Here is a 15,300-nt window from a genome sequence, read left to right on the forward strand (position 1 = left end):
ACCGCCCTGCTTCCCACTGCTATTGGTCAACCCCCACAACCAATTGGAGACCAAGTAGATTTTTTTCAACCAATTGGACAATTCTGGACTGTCCTTAAAACATCTTCAAACCCCTCCTCTCTTCACCCCGCCCCCCCCCACTGCTGCCCCCCCCCCCCCCCCCCCCCCCACTGCCGCTCCCTCCCAACGCCAATGTCCAATTTGTTTCAGAACTAATATGCAAAATCAAAATGAGGAGAAAAAAAACGCCCAATATTTTTAAAAAAAAATCTCCCTAATGATTTTTTTTTCTCTCTCGTGGGTTTTGTTTTGTAAAACAGCTGCCCTGGAAATTAATCTTTAATTCCTGGAGACCCCAGGGTAATCCTGGATTATTTGTGACTCTGGGCAAAATCTTTGATCGTGGCTGGATGCAGTAACAGGAGGGATCATGCTGTCCTTCAGGTGGCTACAGGAACACAAAATCAGTATTTCTACAGAGGGGTTGAACACGACAGCAAAATCAGCACCTTCTCCCCCAGTGTCAGATCAGTACCAGTTTTCTTTAAAGGTTTACACAAAAAATAAAAGTCCCATGTACAATAGCTTCTATGTACAGGTACATCTCTCCCACGCACACACACACGCACACGCACGCACACACACACACGCACACACGCACACACACACACACACAGCCTGGTGACATGCAAAAAGAAACGGCATCTGCCAGCTGACAGTTATTGGGAATGTCCGTCTGAAGTCCATCCACTCCCTTTGGGTTAGGCGGAGAAGTGGGTTTTAGTATCAGAGGTGGTTCGCAGGTTGAATCAAGCGCCCACTGCTGTTGGGAGCCGTCACACCCTCCTCTCTCGCTGTGTACTTGTTCAATGTCATTCCCCCTTTCAGGGATGCGGAGCGAGGGTCAGGGTTACCACAGGGTATGGAGGAAAAAGAAAGGTTGCAGCGCCCGCGTCCCCACAATCTCTCTCTCGCTTGCTCTCCCTGCGAGTGTTTTACGCTCAACGTTGTTGCATTCCTTGCTTTGCTCTGCAAAATCTTTTCCCGTTTACACTGGATTATAACTCTGTCTAAAACAAGAAGGAAAAATCCATCTATGAGACCCATCAGCATTATTCCCAGCTCAGGAAGGAGGGATAGGCCTCGAAAAGCCTGCATAAATCTGCGTCTCTTTTCCAGGCAAGTCCAGAGAGAGTGTCAACAGGGGAATAGACAAAATCTCAGTCACCTTTAAGTCATGTCAGAGATGTATATATATATATATTATTTTTTTGTTAATAAATGGTCCACATCAATTGTGTTTTCACGGCATGAGTGATGTTTCTTTTTCCCCTCCTGCTGCACTCTTCATCCAGTGCCAAAAGCGAGAATCCTCCTTAGTATTTCCCTCCTTCTCTTCCCGGTTGCCTCACACGCGGACGGCAGGAGCAGAGGCCGTGAGGGGCACAGTGGAACCACAGTCGTAGTCTACGTCGATCATGGTGTGCCCACTCGTGCTGAATCCCCCAGAGGAAGATCCCCCCACTGTCTGACGCTCTCGGAAATTCTGAATGTAGCTCTGAGGGAAAATAAACAGAGAAGTGACAAAAAACCCCCCCACAAAAACACAAGAGAAAGTAGACCACTCAGCCCATCAAACCTGCTTCTACCATTCAATACCATCATGGCTGATCTTAGGTTTCAACTCCCATATCCCTTGATTCCCTGAAAGATTAAAAATCTGTTTTCAACGATGAACCAACTCTCTGGGACAGAGAATTTCAAAGATTTGTGGGGCGCGATCTTACCGCCCGTTCCCTCTCCCGCTGCAGCGAAGTTGGAGAAATTGGCGCCCTGCCAAAATTCCATTCATCGCAGCAAAATGGGAAAATCCCGCTAGCGTGAACGGCCGGAACATTCCGGACACAATCTTTGGGTGAAGAGATTTCTCCTCATCTCAGTCCTAAAAGATGGGCCCCTTATCCTGAGACTGTGGCCTCCATGTTTTAGATTCCCCGAATAGAGGAAACAATCTCTCAGCGTTATCAAGTGGAGGATCTTGCATTTTTATAGCATCTTTCGCGACCGCAGAATGTCACAAAGCACCTGACAGCCATTGAAGCACTTCTGAAGGGTAATCACTGGGAAATCGGAAATGTAACAGACAATCCCCCAACAGTAAACTCCCCCAATGTGGGGATGGCGATTTGGGGGTAATTGTCACTGAGCATAGAACAGTACAGCACAGGAACATTATGGACACGGGTTCAAATCCCACCATGGCAGCCGGTGGAATTTAAATTCAATTAATAAATCTGGAATTGAAAGCTAGTCTCAGTGATGGTGACCACGGTAACTATCACTGATTTTTGTTTTCAAACCCATCTGGTTCACTAATGCCCTTTCGCGAAGGAAATCTGCCGTCCTTACCTGGTCTGGCCTACATGTGACTCCAGAGCCACAGCAATGTGGTTGACTCTTAACTGCCCTCTGAAATGGCCGAGCGAGACACTCAGTTCAGGGGGCAATTAGGGATGGGCAACAAAGGCTGGCCCAGCCAGCAACACCCATATCCCGTGCGCATCAATTCAGATGGAGGTGGGTCTCAGGTTTCTGGAGTGGGACTTCTACCAACAAGCTGCTGACTCAGAGGTGAAGCTGCTGCCCACTGCGCCACAGCTGTCACACACTAGTGTTATCGTACCGTCCTACACATTAAACAGAGGAGGAATATCCACGCCCATTCTCCGAGGTGACTGGGTTTTAAAAGCTGTCATCTGCGCGCATTAGGGTAGGAAATGGTCGTTGGGCCATATCCATCGCCAGTCTTCCACCATTGCTGCAAGGGCCGAATGGTCTTCCGTGCTGTACCATTCACAGATTCATCGGCTCGACCAGTCAATCAGCCATTTTTCCATAGAGTCATAGAGGTTTACAGCATGGAAACAGGCCCTTCGGCCCAACTTGTCCATGCCGCCCAGTTTTAATCATTAAGCTGGTCCCAATTGCCCGCATTTGGCCCATATCCCTCTATACCCATCTTACCCATCTAACTGTCTAAATGCTTTTTAAAAGACAAAATTGTACCCGCCTCCACTACTGCCTCTGGCAGCTTGTTCCAGACAGTCACCACCCTCTGTGTAAATAAAAAGCCCCTCTGGACCCTTTTGTATCTCTCCCCTCTCACTTTAAACCGATGCCCTCTAGTTTTAGATTCCCCTACCTTTGGGAAAAGATATTGACTATCTGGCTGATCTGTGCCCCTCATTATTTTATAGACGTCTATAAGATCACCCCTCAGCCTCCTACGCTCCAGGGAAAAGAGTCCCAGTCTATCCAGCCTCTCCTTATAACTCAATCCATCAAGTCCCGGTAGCATCCTAGTAACTCTTTTCTGCACTCTCTCTAGTTTAATAATATTCTTTCTATAATAGGGTGACCAGAACTGCACGCAGTATTCCAAGTGTGGCCTTACCAATGTCTTGTACAACTTCAACAAGACGTCCCAACTCCTTTATTTAATGTTCTGACCAATGAAACCAAGCATGCTGAATGCCTTCTTCACCACTCTGTCCACCTGTGACTCCACTTTCAAAGAGCTATGAACATGTACCCCGAGATCTCTTTGTTCTGTAACTCTCCTCAACACCCTACCATTAACTGAGTAAGTCCTGCTCTGGTTTGATCTACCAAAATGCATCACCTTGCATTTATCTAAATTAAACTCCATCTGCCATTCGTCAGCCCACTGGCCCAATTGATCAAGTTCGCTTAGAAATCATAGAAACCCTACAGTGCAGAAGGAGGCCATTCGGCCCATCGAGTCTGCACCGACCACAATCCCACCCAGGCCCTACCCCCACATATTTACCCACTAATCCCTCTAACTACGCATCTCAGGGACAATTTTTAACCTGGCCAATCAACCTAACCCGCACATCTTTGGACTGTGGGAGGGAACCGGAGCACCCGGAGGAAACCCACGCAGACACAAGGAGAATGTGCAAACTCCACACAGACAGTGACCCGAGCCGGGAATCGAACCCGGGACCCTGGAGCTGTGAAGCAGCAGTGCTAACCACTATGCTACCGTGCCACCCGTTCCTGCTGCAATCCTGGATAACCTTCTTCACTGTCCACTGTGCCACCAATCTTGGTGTCAGCTGCAAACTTACTACCATGCCTCCTAAATTCTCATCCAAATCATTAATATAAATTACAAATAACAGTGGACCCAGCACTGATCCCTGAGGCACACCGCTGGTCACAGGCCTTCAGTTTGAAAAACAACCCTCGACAATCACCCTCTGTCTTCTGTCGTCAAGACAATTTTGTATCCAATTGGCTAACTCACATTGGATCCATGGAGATTTAACCTTATCCGAGGGGAGGTGAGCTGGTTGAAGAATACCTGCGATGTGTATTGTTGAGTTCAGTTGCACATCAATATATTTGGTGTGAGCACCATACAGGTGTGAGGTACCACACAGGTTAATGGCAAGAGCAGAGGTCTCTACGATCTTAGCCTGTGCTCCCCATTTGGTACTGGTCAGTTTACTGAGGCAGTTGTTGAAGGTTTTAATTTTTACCTGCGGTATTGAGGGGGGATTAAAAATAAATGGCGTACCTTTCATTTTCTTTGAATGCTTTCTCAGGCTAGTTAGGAAAAAGTGCTGGGAAGGGGGAAGAAATGGCTGGGAAACCAACAGTCAGGGCCTATCCGATTGGGTAACTTAGGGGTTTCTTCCATTTCCAATTGGCTGTGGGAATGGTGATGTGCCTGGAGATTGGACCAATGGCAGGCGTGTAGGGGTGGGCGGGTGCAGCAGCAGGTCATGTGATGCAACCTCCAGGAATCGATCCCACCAGGGTTGGGAACTCCTAGCCTGAGAGAAGGTCTGTGGCTTCTCTCTTGGGGAAGGCTAACCTCATGTGCAATAATGATATCGTATCCCTGAGGGAGTGTGTTAAACATTAAAGATGAGGCACAATTAGAGCTTAGATATGAATAAATCAACAGAGGACATTTTACTCTTGAACTCAGGAAGCCTGAGAATCTTGCAGCATGGAAGAGGACCACTCGTCCCATCATGTCTGTACTGGCTCTTTGAAAGACCGAGTCAATGAATCTGACTTAGATGTTCTTTCCCCAGAGAATTGCAAATCTCTCCTTTACAAGTATTTACCCGATTCACTTTTGAAAGTTACTATTGAACATGCAACTCGTATCCACTCACTGGGTGGTAAAGAAATATTTAAATTTTTTAAAGAGATTCAATTCCCCATTGCTGGTTCAAATATCCTTCCATTCAGCTCCCTGAATACTGCCAAAGTGCACATCACAGAGCTGGAAAAGTCAGTAACTGGTCTGAAAGTGTTCGATGGGACAGTGTGAAGGGAGCATTTATTGCCCATTTCTAACTGGCTTGCTAGGCTCTTTCAGAGGGCGGTTAAGAGTCAACCACATTGCTGTGGATCTGGAGTCACACGTAGGCCAGACCGGGAAGGACGGCAGATTTCGTTCCCTAAAAGACATTAGTGAACCAGATGGGTTTTTAACGGCGACAGGCAATAATAGTTTCATGGTCACCATTAATGAAATTAGTTTTCTGTTAGAAATTTTATGAATTGAATTTAAATTCCACCAGCTGCTAGGGATAGGATTTGAAACCCTGGTCCCCAGAGCAGTAACTGGGGCCTTCAGACTAGCAAGTCAGTGGTATTACCACTAAACGGGCGGCACGGTGGCACAGTGGTTAGCACTGCTGCTTCACAGCACCAGGGACCCGGGTTCCATTTGTGGCTTGGGTCACTGTCTGTGTGGAGTCTGCACATTCTCCCCGTGTCTGCGTGGGTTTCCTCCGGGTGCTCCGGTTTCCTCCCACAGTCCGAAAGAGGTGCTGGTCAGGTGCATTGGCCATGTTAAATTCTCCCTCAGTGTACCCGAACAGGTGCCAGAGTGTGGCGATGAGGGGATTTTCACAGTAACTTTATTGCACTGTTAATGTAAGCCTACTTGTGACCAATAAATAAACTGAAAAAAAACTTCAAATAAAGTTAAAAACCACTGCCTTCTCTTTACCTAAACATATTTACCTGTCCTAGGAGTGTTTGATGGGGACAGTGTTGAGGGAGCTTTACTCTGTGCCTAACCCCGTGCTGTAGCTGTCCTGGGAAGGTTTGATGGGGACAGTGTAGAGGGAGCTTTAATCTGTATCTAACCCCGTGCTGTACCTGTCCTGGGAGTGTTTGATGGGTACAGTGTAGAGGGAGCGTTACTCTGTATCTAACCCCGTGCTGTAGCTGTCCTGGGAGCGTTTGATGGGGACAGTGTAGAGGGAGCTTTACTCTGTATCTAACTCCGTGCTGTACCTGTCCTGGGAGTGTTTGGTGGGGACAGTGTAGAGAGAGCTTTACTCTGTATCTAACCCCGTGCTGTACCTGTCCTGGGAGCTTTAACCTGTGCTGCAGCTGTCCTGGGAATGTTTGATGGGGACAGTGTAAAGGGAGCTTTACTCTGTATGTAACCCCGTGCTGTACCTGTCCTGGGAGTATTTGATGGGTCAGTGTAATCCTGCACCTTCTCAAGATGAAGACTGGGGAAGCTGGTATAATTCCATTCTAGGCAGAGATGTGAGAGATTAGGGAAGATAAAGGGGTGGCACAGTGGTTAGCACTGCTGCCTCACAGTGCCAGGGACCCGGGTTTAATTCCTGGCTTGGGGTTACTGTCGTTGTGGAGTTTGCACGTTCTCCCCATGTCTGTGTGCGTTTCCTCTGGCTGCTCCGGTTTCCTTCCGAAAGACATGCTGGTTAGGGTGCATTGGCCATGCTAAATTCTCCCTCAGTGTACCTGGACAGGCGCCGGAGTGTGGCAACTAGGGGATTTTCACAGTAACTTCATTGCAGTGTTAATGTAAACCTACTTGTGACACTAATAAATAAAATTTAAACTTTAACTTTAAAGTTTAAAGAGTTGGAAATCCGGGAACTGCCCCATGGAATGGAGAATCTGCCATGTGTGGGAGTTTCTCTTGTAGGGCGCGCAGTGAGCTGGGAAACTTCCCAATAACCGCTACCCGCCTTGGGGGTGAGAATTGGAGCCTCGGAGTGAATGGTAACGACAGCCAAAGGGGAAGAGCTCAGATAGTTTACTGCGAACATTAGTAATCTTGAGCAAGTTAAATCAACAACAAGAATTTATATTTATACAGCCCCAGATGTCCTGAGTTATAAAACAAGATCCATGTAAAGTGATATCTTAGCTCAAATGATCAAAAGCTTGGTCAAAGATTGAAGTCTATAAAATGATGAGAGGCATAGATAGGGTGGACAGTCAGAATCTTTTTCCCAGAGTTGAAATGTCTAATACTAGGGGGCACGCACTGAAGGTGAAAGGAGGAAAGTTCAAAGGAGATGTGAGGGGCAAGTTTTATACACAGAGTGGTAGGTGTCTGGAACGCACTGCCAGGTGTTGTGGTGGAGGCAGGTGCAATAGGGGTGTTTAAGGGGCTTTTAGATAGGCACATGAATATGCAAGGGGTAGAGGAGTATGGACCAAGGGCAGGCAGGAAAGATTAGTTTAATTTGGTATCATGTTCAGCACAACATTGTGGGCCGAAGGGCCTGTTCCTGTGCTGTACTGTCCTATGTTCTAAAGAGGTTGATTTAAGGGATGTCTTCAAAGAAGCAAAAGCGAAAGAGGTTTAGGGAGGGAGGTGCAGAGCTTTGGGTCCAGGCAGCTGAAGGCACGGCCCCCAATGATGGAGTGATGAAAATGGGGATGTGGAAGAGGACAGGATTAGAGGAGTGTAGAGATCGCAGAGGGTTGTGCTGCTGGAGGAGATCACCGAGATCAGGATGGGGGAAGGCCATGGAGGAATTTGAAAACAAGGACGATAATTATAAAATGAGGATGTTGCCCTGACTGGGAGCCAATGTGGGTCTGCAAACACGATGGGTGCTAGGCGAAGAGGAATTGCTGCGAAATGTTACCAAGATCAGGAACGGTGACTCACCGGAGAGAGCACATCTCCGTCGTAGCGCCGGACTGGGTTGGGCTTTCTCCGGTACGCAGGCTCCTGGTGTTTCTTGTGATGCTTCCTCTTTTTCTTCTTGGTCTCCTTTTGTCGTATTCGCATCAGCTGAACCCGCCTCTGTCTCCTGCTGATGATTACTGGGGGAGGCGTCGGGGTGGGGATGGGAGGCGGAGGGGAGGGGTGAGGTGAGACACAAATGCGGGGATCAATCAGACTAGTTTTCTTGGTGACACATTTGCTGAGGTCACCGTTTCATTCAAACCGACACAACGTGACCAACAAGAGTCAACATTTCGCACAAGGATTTATTTCCCTCTCTCGATGAGGATGAAGGAAGGATGGCAATTGGTTCATTGAGTTTATGGAAATCAATGTTTTGATTGGCAGCATGTGCAATGTGTAAAAAAAAATAATTCCCAGGATGTGGGTGTCGCTGACAAGGCCATTCGTTACCCATCCCTAATTGCCCTTGAACTGGGTGTCTCACTTGGCCATTTCAGAGGGCAGTTAGGAGTCTGTGGTTCTGGAGTCACATGTAGGTCAGACAGGGTAAGGATGGCAGATTTCCTTCCCTAAAGGACATTAGTGAACCAGATGGGTTTTTATGGTCTTTATTGGACTTTTAATTCCTAATTTAAAAAAAAAACAATTCAGATTTCACCAACTGCCATGGTGGGATTTGAACCCATGTCCCCAAGGTATTAACCTAGGTCTTTAGATATTGCCACGACACCACTATCTCCCCAATCTGATGACAATCAGATGTTGTTTGAGCCAAAGCAAACCAGCAAAGGACCCACATGTGACCCGCTGCCCCAGAGCATTCAACAGGGACTCTGAATTACTTTCCAATGGTATTATCACTAGCTACCCGAGACCCATTCAGACACTGTGCTGAGGGAGTGCTGCACTGTTGGGGATGCCACCTCTCAAATAAGAAGTCAGGTGGACGTAAAGCAACCTATGGCATAATTTCTAAGATGGTTATCATAGAATCTCTACAGTGTAGAAGGAGGCCGTTCAGCCCACTGAGTCTCCACCGACAACAATCCCATCCAGGCCCTATCCCCATTACCCTGCTGGTCCCCCTGACACGGAGAGGTAATTTAGCATGGCGAATCCACCTAACCTGCATATCTTTGGACTGGGGAGGAAACCGGAGCACCTGGAGGAAACCCATGCAGACACGGGGAGAATGTGCAAACTCTGCACTGACAGTGACCCAAGCCAGGAATCGAAAGGCAGCAGTGCTAACAACTGTGCCACCATGCCGCCCAAGGTTTGGGGAGTTCTCCCTGGTGTCCAGGCAATTATTAATCTGTTAACCAATGACACTAAGAAGACAGATTATCTGGTCATTATCTTATTGTTGTTTGTGGGATCTTGCTGTGTGAGTTTCCTACAATAGAACATTAACGACATTTTGACAGCTATTTCATTGTCAGGAGTGTGATGGAATACTCTGCACTTGCCTGGATGAGCGCAGCTCCAACAACATTTGGCTCATTAGCACACAAAAACAGAATAATTTTTTTAAGGTGTGAAAATTGTAAATGTTGAGGCTAAGAGGGACTTGGGTCGCACAAAAACGTTTATTTATTAGTCACAAGTAAGGCTTACGTTAACACTGCAATGAAGTTACTGTGAAATTCCCCTAGTCGCCACACTCCGGCACCTGTTCGGGTCAATGCACCTAAGCAGCACATCTTTCAGACTGTGGGAGGAAACCGGAGCACTGGAGGAAACCCACGCAGACACGGGGAGAACGTGCAGACTCCACACAGACAGTGACCCAAGCCGGGAATCGAACTCGGGTCCCTGGCGCGGTGAGGCAGCAGTGCTAACCACTGTGCCGCCTAGGAATGCAGAGAGTTAGCATGCAGGGTACAGCAATCTCAGTCTCCATGTTTAAGGAAAGGCACCCTTGGATTGGAGCAGTAGGATGAAGGTTTGCTCGCTTGGTCTCTGGGTTGACCAACTGTCCTATGATGAGGCTGGAGTAAATTGGGTCAAAGTTCTCTGCAGCCTAGAAGAATTGAGAGGTGATCTCATTGAAGTGTACAAAATTCTGAGTGGGTTTGACAGGGTGGGCAATGAGAGATTTCCGATGGTTGGTGAATCTAAAACACCTGGAGCCAGTCTCAGGATAAGGGGCTGATCATTTAGGACTGGGATGAGGAGAAATCTCTTCACTCAAAGGGTTGTGAATCTTTGGAATTCTCTCCCCCAGAGGATTGTGGATACTCCATCGCTGAAGATTGAGGTCTACCTCAGTCGGTTTGTATAGGCCGGTTACCACCGGTGATGGGGCCTTCCTCCTGTGTGTGAGAAGCCGTCCGCTGTGACTTTGAACTGCACCAGGACACCAAGGGCAGTTTAAGGCTGTGACAGATTTTTGGTCTCTCAGGGAATTAAGGGGTATGGGGAGCGAGTGGGAAAGTCAAGTTGTAGCCAAAGATCAGCCACGAATAGCAGAGCAGATTCAATAGGCCACGTGGTCTACTCCTGCTCTTCTTTCTTATGTTCTTAATTTTCCAAGTACCTTAACACCATCTAGGACAAAGCAGCCCATTTGATTGTGCCTTTAAGAAATATATTTATATCATGTTTCTTATAAGTGGTATGTTTAAAATTCAGCTCTGTTTTGCAGGGTGCTAATTTGTCTAGGAAAACCTTTACATTGGTAGCTGGGAGAACAAGATAAGTATTAATTTTAGACATGGAGTGTCTGTTTAAGCAGGGTTAATGCATTTGTGTTTATCTCAGTTCCTCCGCGGTTTCAGAGTAGAGTTTTGATTAAGTTGATTGACAGAGATGGAGTCACATGATTAATGGGACGAGCTGAGATTGCAGGAAAGAAAGAGTTTCAGTTTCATTTTTAAATAATGGCAGTTGCTGCCTGGGCTGCCAGAAGAAAGCAGTGTCTCGCTCTGTCTCTCCAAAAGCTTTCTGAAAGCTCCAGGACTGGTAACCTAAGTCAAGGCAAGTATACCTGTGTTTTGCTAACTAATTATAAAGAGAACTTTAAGTCTATAAGAGAAATATTGCTTGATTGGACCTCACCGTGATAGGTTAGCAGTTAAGAATTGTATCTTGTCATGTTTAAGTATTGTCCCATTGTTAAATCCATTTGTTATAATTAATCTGTGTTATTAAATAAAGTTTGTTTTGATAAAAGTTTCCCAGAATGCCCTGGAGTTAAGCATCCAATCTTCACATTAATGCCAAAATAGAAAATTGTTGGGGTCTAATCTGACTTCAGAATATAGCTTGGGGTTTCTAATCTGGTACCCTAACAATTGACACCCTGTTCACCACCTTAAATACCCTCCACCACCGACGCACAGTGGCAGGCGTGTGGACCATCTACAAGATACACTGCAGCAACTCACCTCGGCTCCTTGGAAAGGACACCTGTTCCGATTCTTCAGGTTTTTATCACATTGTTCAATCTAGTTTCTTGGTCATTTCCAATGATTTTTAAGTCAAGTCACTGGTAGACCCAAAACCATGATTATTTTGCTGGTCAAATCCTGTTACCATTGTGTTAATAAGGTTACTGTGTCAATCTGTCAAAGAATTCTTCTTAAAACTCCCCCACCCCGCACCACCATCATCATTTCTGAGAGGTCTACCTCAGTCAGTTGTATAGGCCGGTTACCCCCGGCGATGGGGCCTACCTTCTGTGTGTGAGTAGCCTTCCGCTGTGACTTTGAACTGCACCAGGACACCAAGGGCAGTCAACACGGGCCAGACACCCAGGATGACCCAGCTGTACCAGCACACAGGCTGCACGGGAGACACCTTGATCCTCTCGTAGACGTACTGCACCAGCAGGAAGAGCTCGATGAAGTAATCCACTGTCACGGTGATGACGGCGCTCCCAAAGATGGCAGTGGAGACGACGGTGAAGAAGCGCTGCCACTGCAGGGTCAGCACCGCGAAGAACATCCCGGCGCCCAGCAGCAACCCGATGGGGACCCAGACGGTGCGGGGGTGGTAGAACTGCTCCAGCACCACCAGGGTCGCCACGGCAACCAGCAGGCCGAGCAGTAGGCCCACCATGAAGAGGCCGACACTCCTCACCAGCATGGTGACCAGGCCACAGAGGATACCAATACCCAGTCCGATTCCCACACTGGCCTCCATGCTGAGCTGCGTGTCCAGGACCCGCTCCTTGTAGCACAACATGAAGATGACGATTGAACCAAACATCAGGCCTGTCAGGAACATGATGGCTTTGAAGCAACGGTAGCCTGGAACATCAGAAGACAGAGCAACAATCAGCCAAACCGTCCTGTCATAAAAAGACAGCGGGCAGAACTTCCTCACAGAGTGAGACAGTGGGCCAGAAAAACGGTGTGGAAACCACCGGCCCCCCCAGAGCGACTTCCTCCGCGGGGTATTTAGGGACTCAATATAAAATATAGTGAAGGGGCAGATCTCACGACGTCACACTGGCAGGGCAGGCTCAGCCCAACAACTTAGCCTTAAGGGCTTGCTAAAACAAGAGAATTTAAAACAGAATCCCCCCCCCCCCCTCCAGCTCAGAACACCCACCCACACAACATCCCCCCCATCCCAATGGAACACCTCCCCCGCCCCCAGCATGTCAGTGCCATGGGGCAGTGGCTCGGCAGTGCCAGGGAGCAGAGCAATGCCAGGGGGCAATGCCATGGGGGCACCGCCCAGGTAGACCCTCTACCCCCTGGGGGAATGTACCCATCTGCACGCCTATGACAGATTCTGTTTGCCAGGTGCATGTCGTGGGCAACCTGTTGTAATTCATGTCGGCGTTCTCTCACGCCGAAGTGATTGGTCAAGAGGGCGGTGTGGGAGGAACCAATCGGATAATATATAAACGTATTGAAGTGGGTCAACTTCTGGATTCCTGTGACATCATCGTGGGAGAGGGGGTGGTGGGATGATCAAACCAGGGAATCCCATTAACATAAACCGCATTTTGGGAATCCCGTTGGACTTCCTGCTCCTGCTGTTAATCCAACTGCCCGAAAATAGCAGCGAAACCCTCCCCCTCTGTGTGTTAACCACTCCCTCTGTGGTGGTGTTTATGTAGGTAGCACTCTTTCCCCACCTGAGTGGGGTTCTAGAGACTTGAGCACAAAATCGAGGTTGAGACTGTCTGTGCCACTGAGCGAGTGCTGCACTGTCGGAGGCGCCATCGTTCAGGTGAGAAATTAAATTGAGGTCCCACCTGCCCTCTCGGGTGGATGGAAAAGATTCCATGGCCACTAAATAAGGAAGGTCAGGGGAAGTCTCCATGGTGTCATGATCAATATTTATCCCTCAGTCAACGTCACTGAAAATACAGACAGTTTGGTCAGAATCACTTTGCTAAGTGTGTGAGCTTGCTGTGCACAAAATGGTTGCTGCATTGCTTCCATTAGAGATCTGGGAGTACAGGTCCACACATCCTTAAAAGTGGCAGCACAGGTGGAAAAGCTGGTGAAGAAGGCATATGGCATGCTTTCTTCATTGGCCAGGGCATCGAGTATAAAAAATTGTTGGTTAGGCCACATTTGGAATACTGTGTCCAATTCTGGTCAAATCTGGTCCAGAAGGACGTGGAGGCTTTGGAGGGAGTACAGAAAAGGATGTTGCCTGGTATGGAGGATATTAATTATGAGGAGAGATTGTTCTCCCTGGAAACACAGAGGCTGAGGGGCGATCTGATAGAAGTTGATAAAATGATGAGGGGCACAGATAAGGTGAACAGTTGGAAGCTTTTTCCCAGGGCAGAAACGACAATTACAAGGGGGCACAAGTTCAAGGTAAGGAGGGGAAAGGTTCAGTGCGAGGGAAGTTTTTTATACAGCGGGTGGTGGGGGCCTGGAATGCACTGCCAAGTAAGATGGTTGAGGCAGATATGTTAGCCACATTTAAGACTTATCTGGATAGGCACATGAACAGGTGGGGTATAGAGGAACACAGGCGGCTGGTCTAGATAGGACAACGTAATTGGTGCAGGTTTGGTGGGCCAAAGGGCCTGTTCCTGTGTTGTACTGTTCTTTCTTTGTTCTTTCGTTCATTACAAAAGTGACTACACCTCAAAAAACGACCCCAGAGGATGTGAAGAACTTTGGGACATCCTGCGGTCATGAAATGTGAGTCTTTCTTTCTGTCTGAGAGGGTTTCATGTCATGAACTGTCTCTCTGTTCTTGGTGAGAGTCTTAGTTGTGGACGGTCTGAGCAGTGAGATCATGATTTCCAACAGTTTTGAACAGTTTTGGGTCCTCCAGGGTGGCCGTGGCATGAAGCAGCCAACACTCTGCACCAACATGGTGACCAGGCCGCAGGGGATGGCAACATCCGTTCAAGAAGGCGGCTCATCACTATCTTCTCAAACACTACTAGGGATGGGCAACAAATACTGGCCTTCCCATGACGGACTAAATAAATAACCTCCCAACATTCCAATGGTCACTTTGCTCATTCCAGGGAGGTGGGACAAGGACCCAAAGAGAAAAATACATTTAATAATATTCAAATCATTGTCCCCTCCCCTCCGCCTCTCCCCGAGACCGCACTATTCACTTACCAAAGAAGCAATAGATGATCCCAAAGAGGCAACACATGGCACAGACCACAGAGGGCACAATGTCATACTTCCGATCAATCTCCTGATCACAGGTGTGGATTGCATCCTGACCCGTGCCGTGAGTCAAGAGTTTAAAGTGCAAAGTTCGAAGTGTGGAGGTCATGGCTTTGTGAGTCTATAGCAGCAGCCAGTCAGAGCAGAGGTCAAAGGGTGGTTTCCATTCAACGTCAGAGAAGCTGGGAAATAAATAGAAGATGTCACAGAAGGGAAGACATTTTTAAATGGATCGTCGGAGGAGATGGTGGTGTAGTGGTAATGTCACTGGACTAGTAATTCAGAGGTCCAGGCTAAAGACCTGGGGGCACGGGTTCAAATCCCACCACTGCAACTGGTGGAATTTAAATTCAATTTATAAAAATAATTAAAACAAAATTAATAAAATTGGTAATACACAGCAATTATCACTGATTGTTGTAAAAACCCATCTGGGTCACTAATGTCCCAGGAAATCTGCCGTCCTTACCTGGTCTGGCCTACCTGTGACTCCAGAGCCACAGCAATGTGGTTGACTCTTAACTGCCCTCTGAAATGGCCGAGCGAGACACTCAGTTCAAAGAAAATTAGAGATGGGTAACACGTGCTGGCTCACCCATACCCCATGAAAGAAAAAGCACAGGGATTTGGAGAAACATCTTTATAATCTCTTCGAACGCTACAACCCTT

General features: G+C 47.6%; 1 protein-coding gene across 6 annotated transcripts in view; it reads right to left on the reverse strand.

Moving 5' to 3' along the window:
• Nucleotides 1-265: 265 nt before the first annotated feature.
• LOC144486705 (transmembrane protein 198-like) overlaps nt 266-15,300 on the reverse strand; it is a 251,192-nt gene continuing 236,157 nt past the window's right edge. For all 6 annotated transcript variants that reach the window (XM_078204712.1, XM_078204708.1, XM_078204709.1 and 3 more), the window contains 4 exons: nt 14,578-14,813; nt 11,698-12,273; nt 7,997-8,154; nt 266-1,558 (listed from right to left, as the gene is read on the reverse strand). In XM_078204712.1, the coding sequence (XP_078060838.1) occupies nt 1,409-1,558; nt 7,997-8,154; nt 11,698-12,273; nt 14,578-14,740 (1,047 nt within the window). In that variant the 5' untranslated portion in view covers nt 14,741-14,813 and the 3' untranslated portion in view covers nt 266-1,408. The remainder of the gene's footprint in view (nt 1,559-7,996; nt 8,155-11,697; nt 12,274-14,577; nt 14,814-15,300) is intronic.

This window comes from Mustelus asterias, unplaced genomic scaffold (genome assembly GCF_964213995.1).
Source record: "Mustelus asterias unplaced genomic scaffold, sMusAst1.hap1.1 HAP1_SCAFFOLD_432, whole genome shotgun sequence".
NCBI classification, from domain to species: Eukaryota; Metazoa; Chordata; class Chondrichthyes; order Carcharhiniformes; family Triakidae; genus Mustelus; species Mustelus asterias.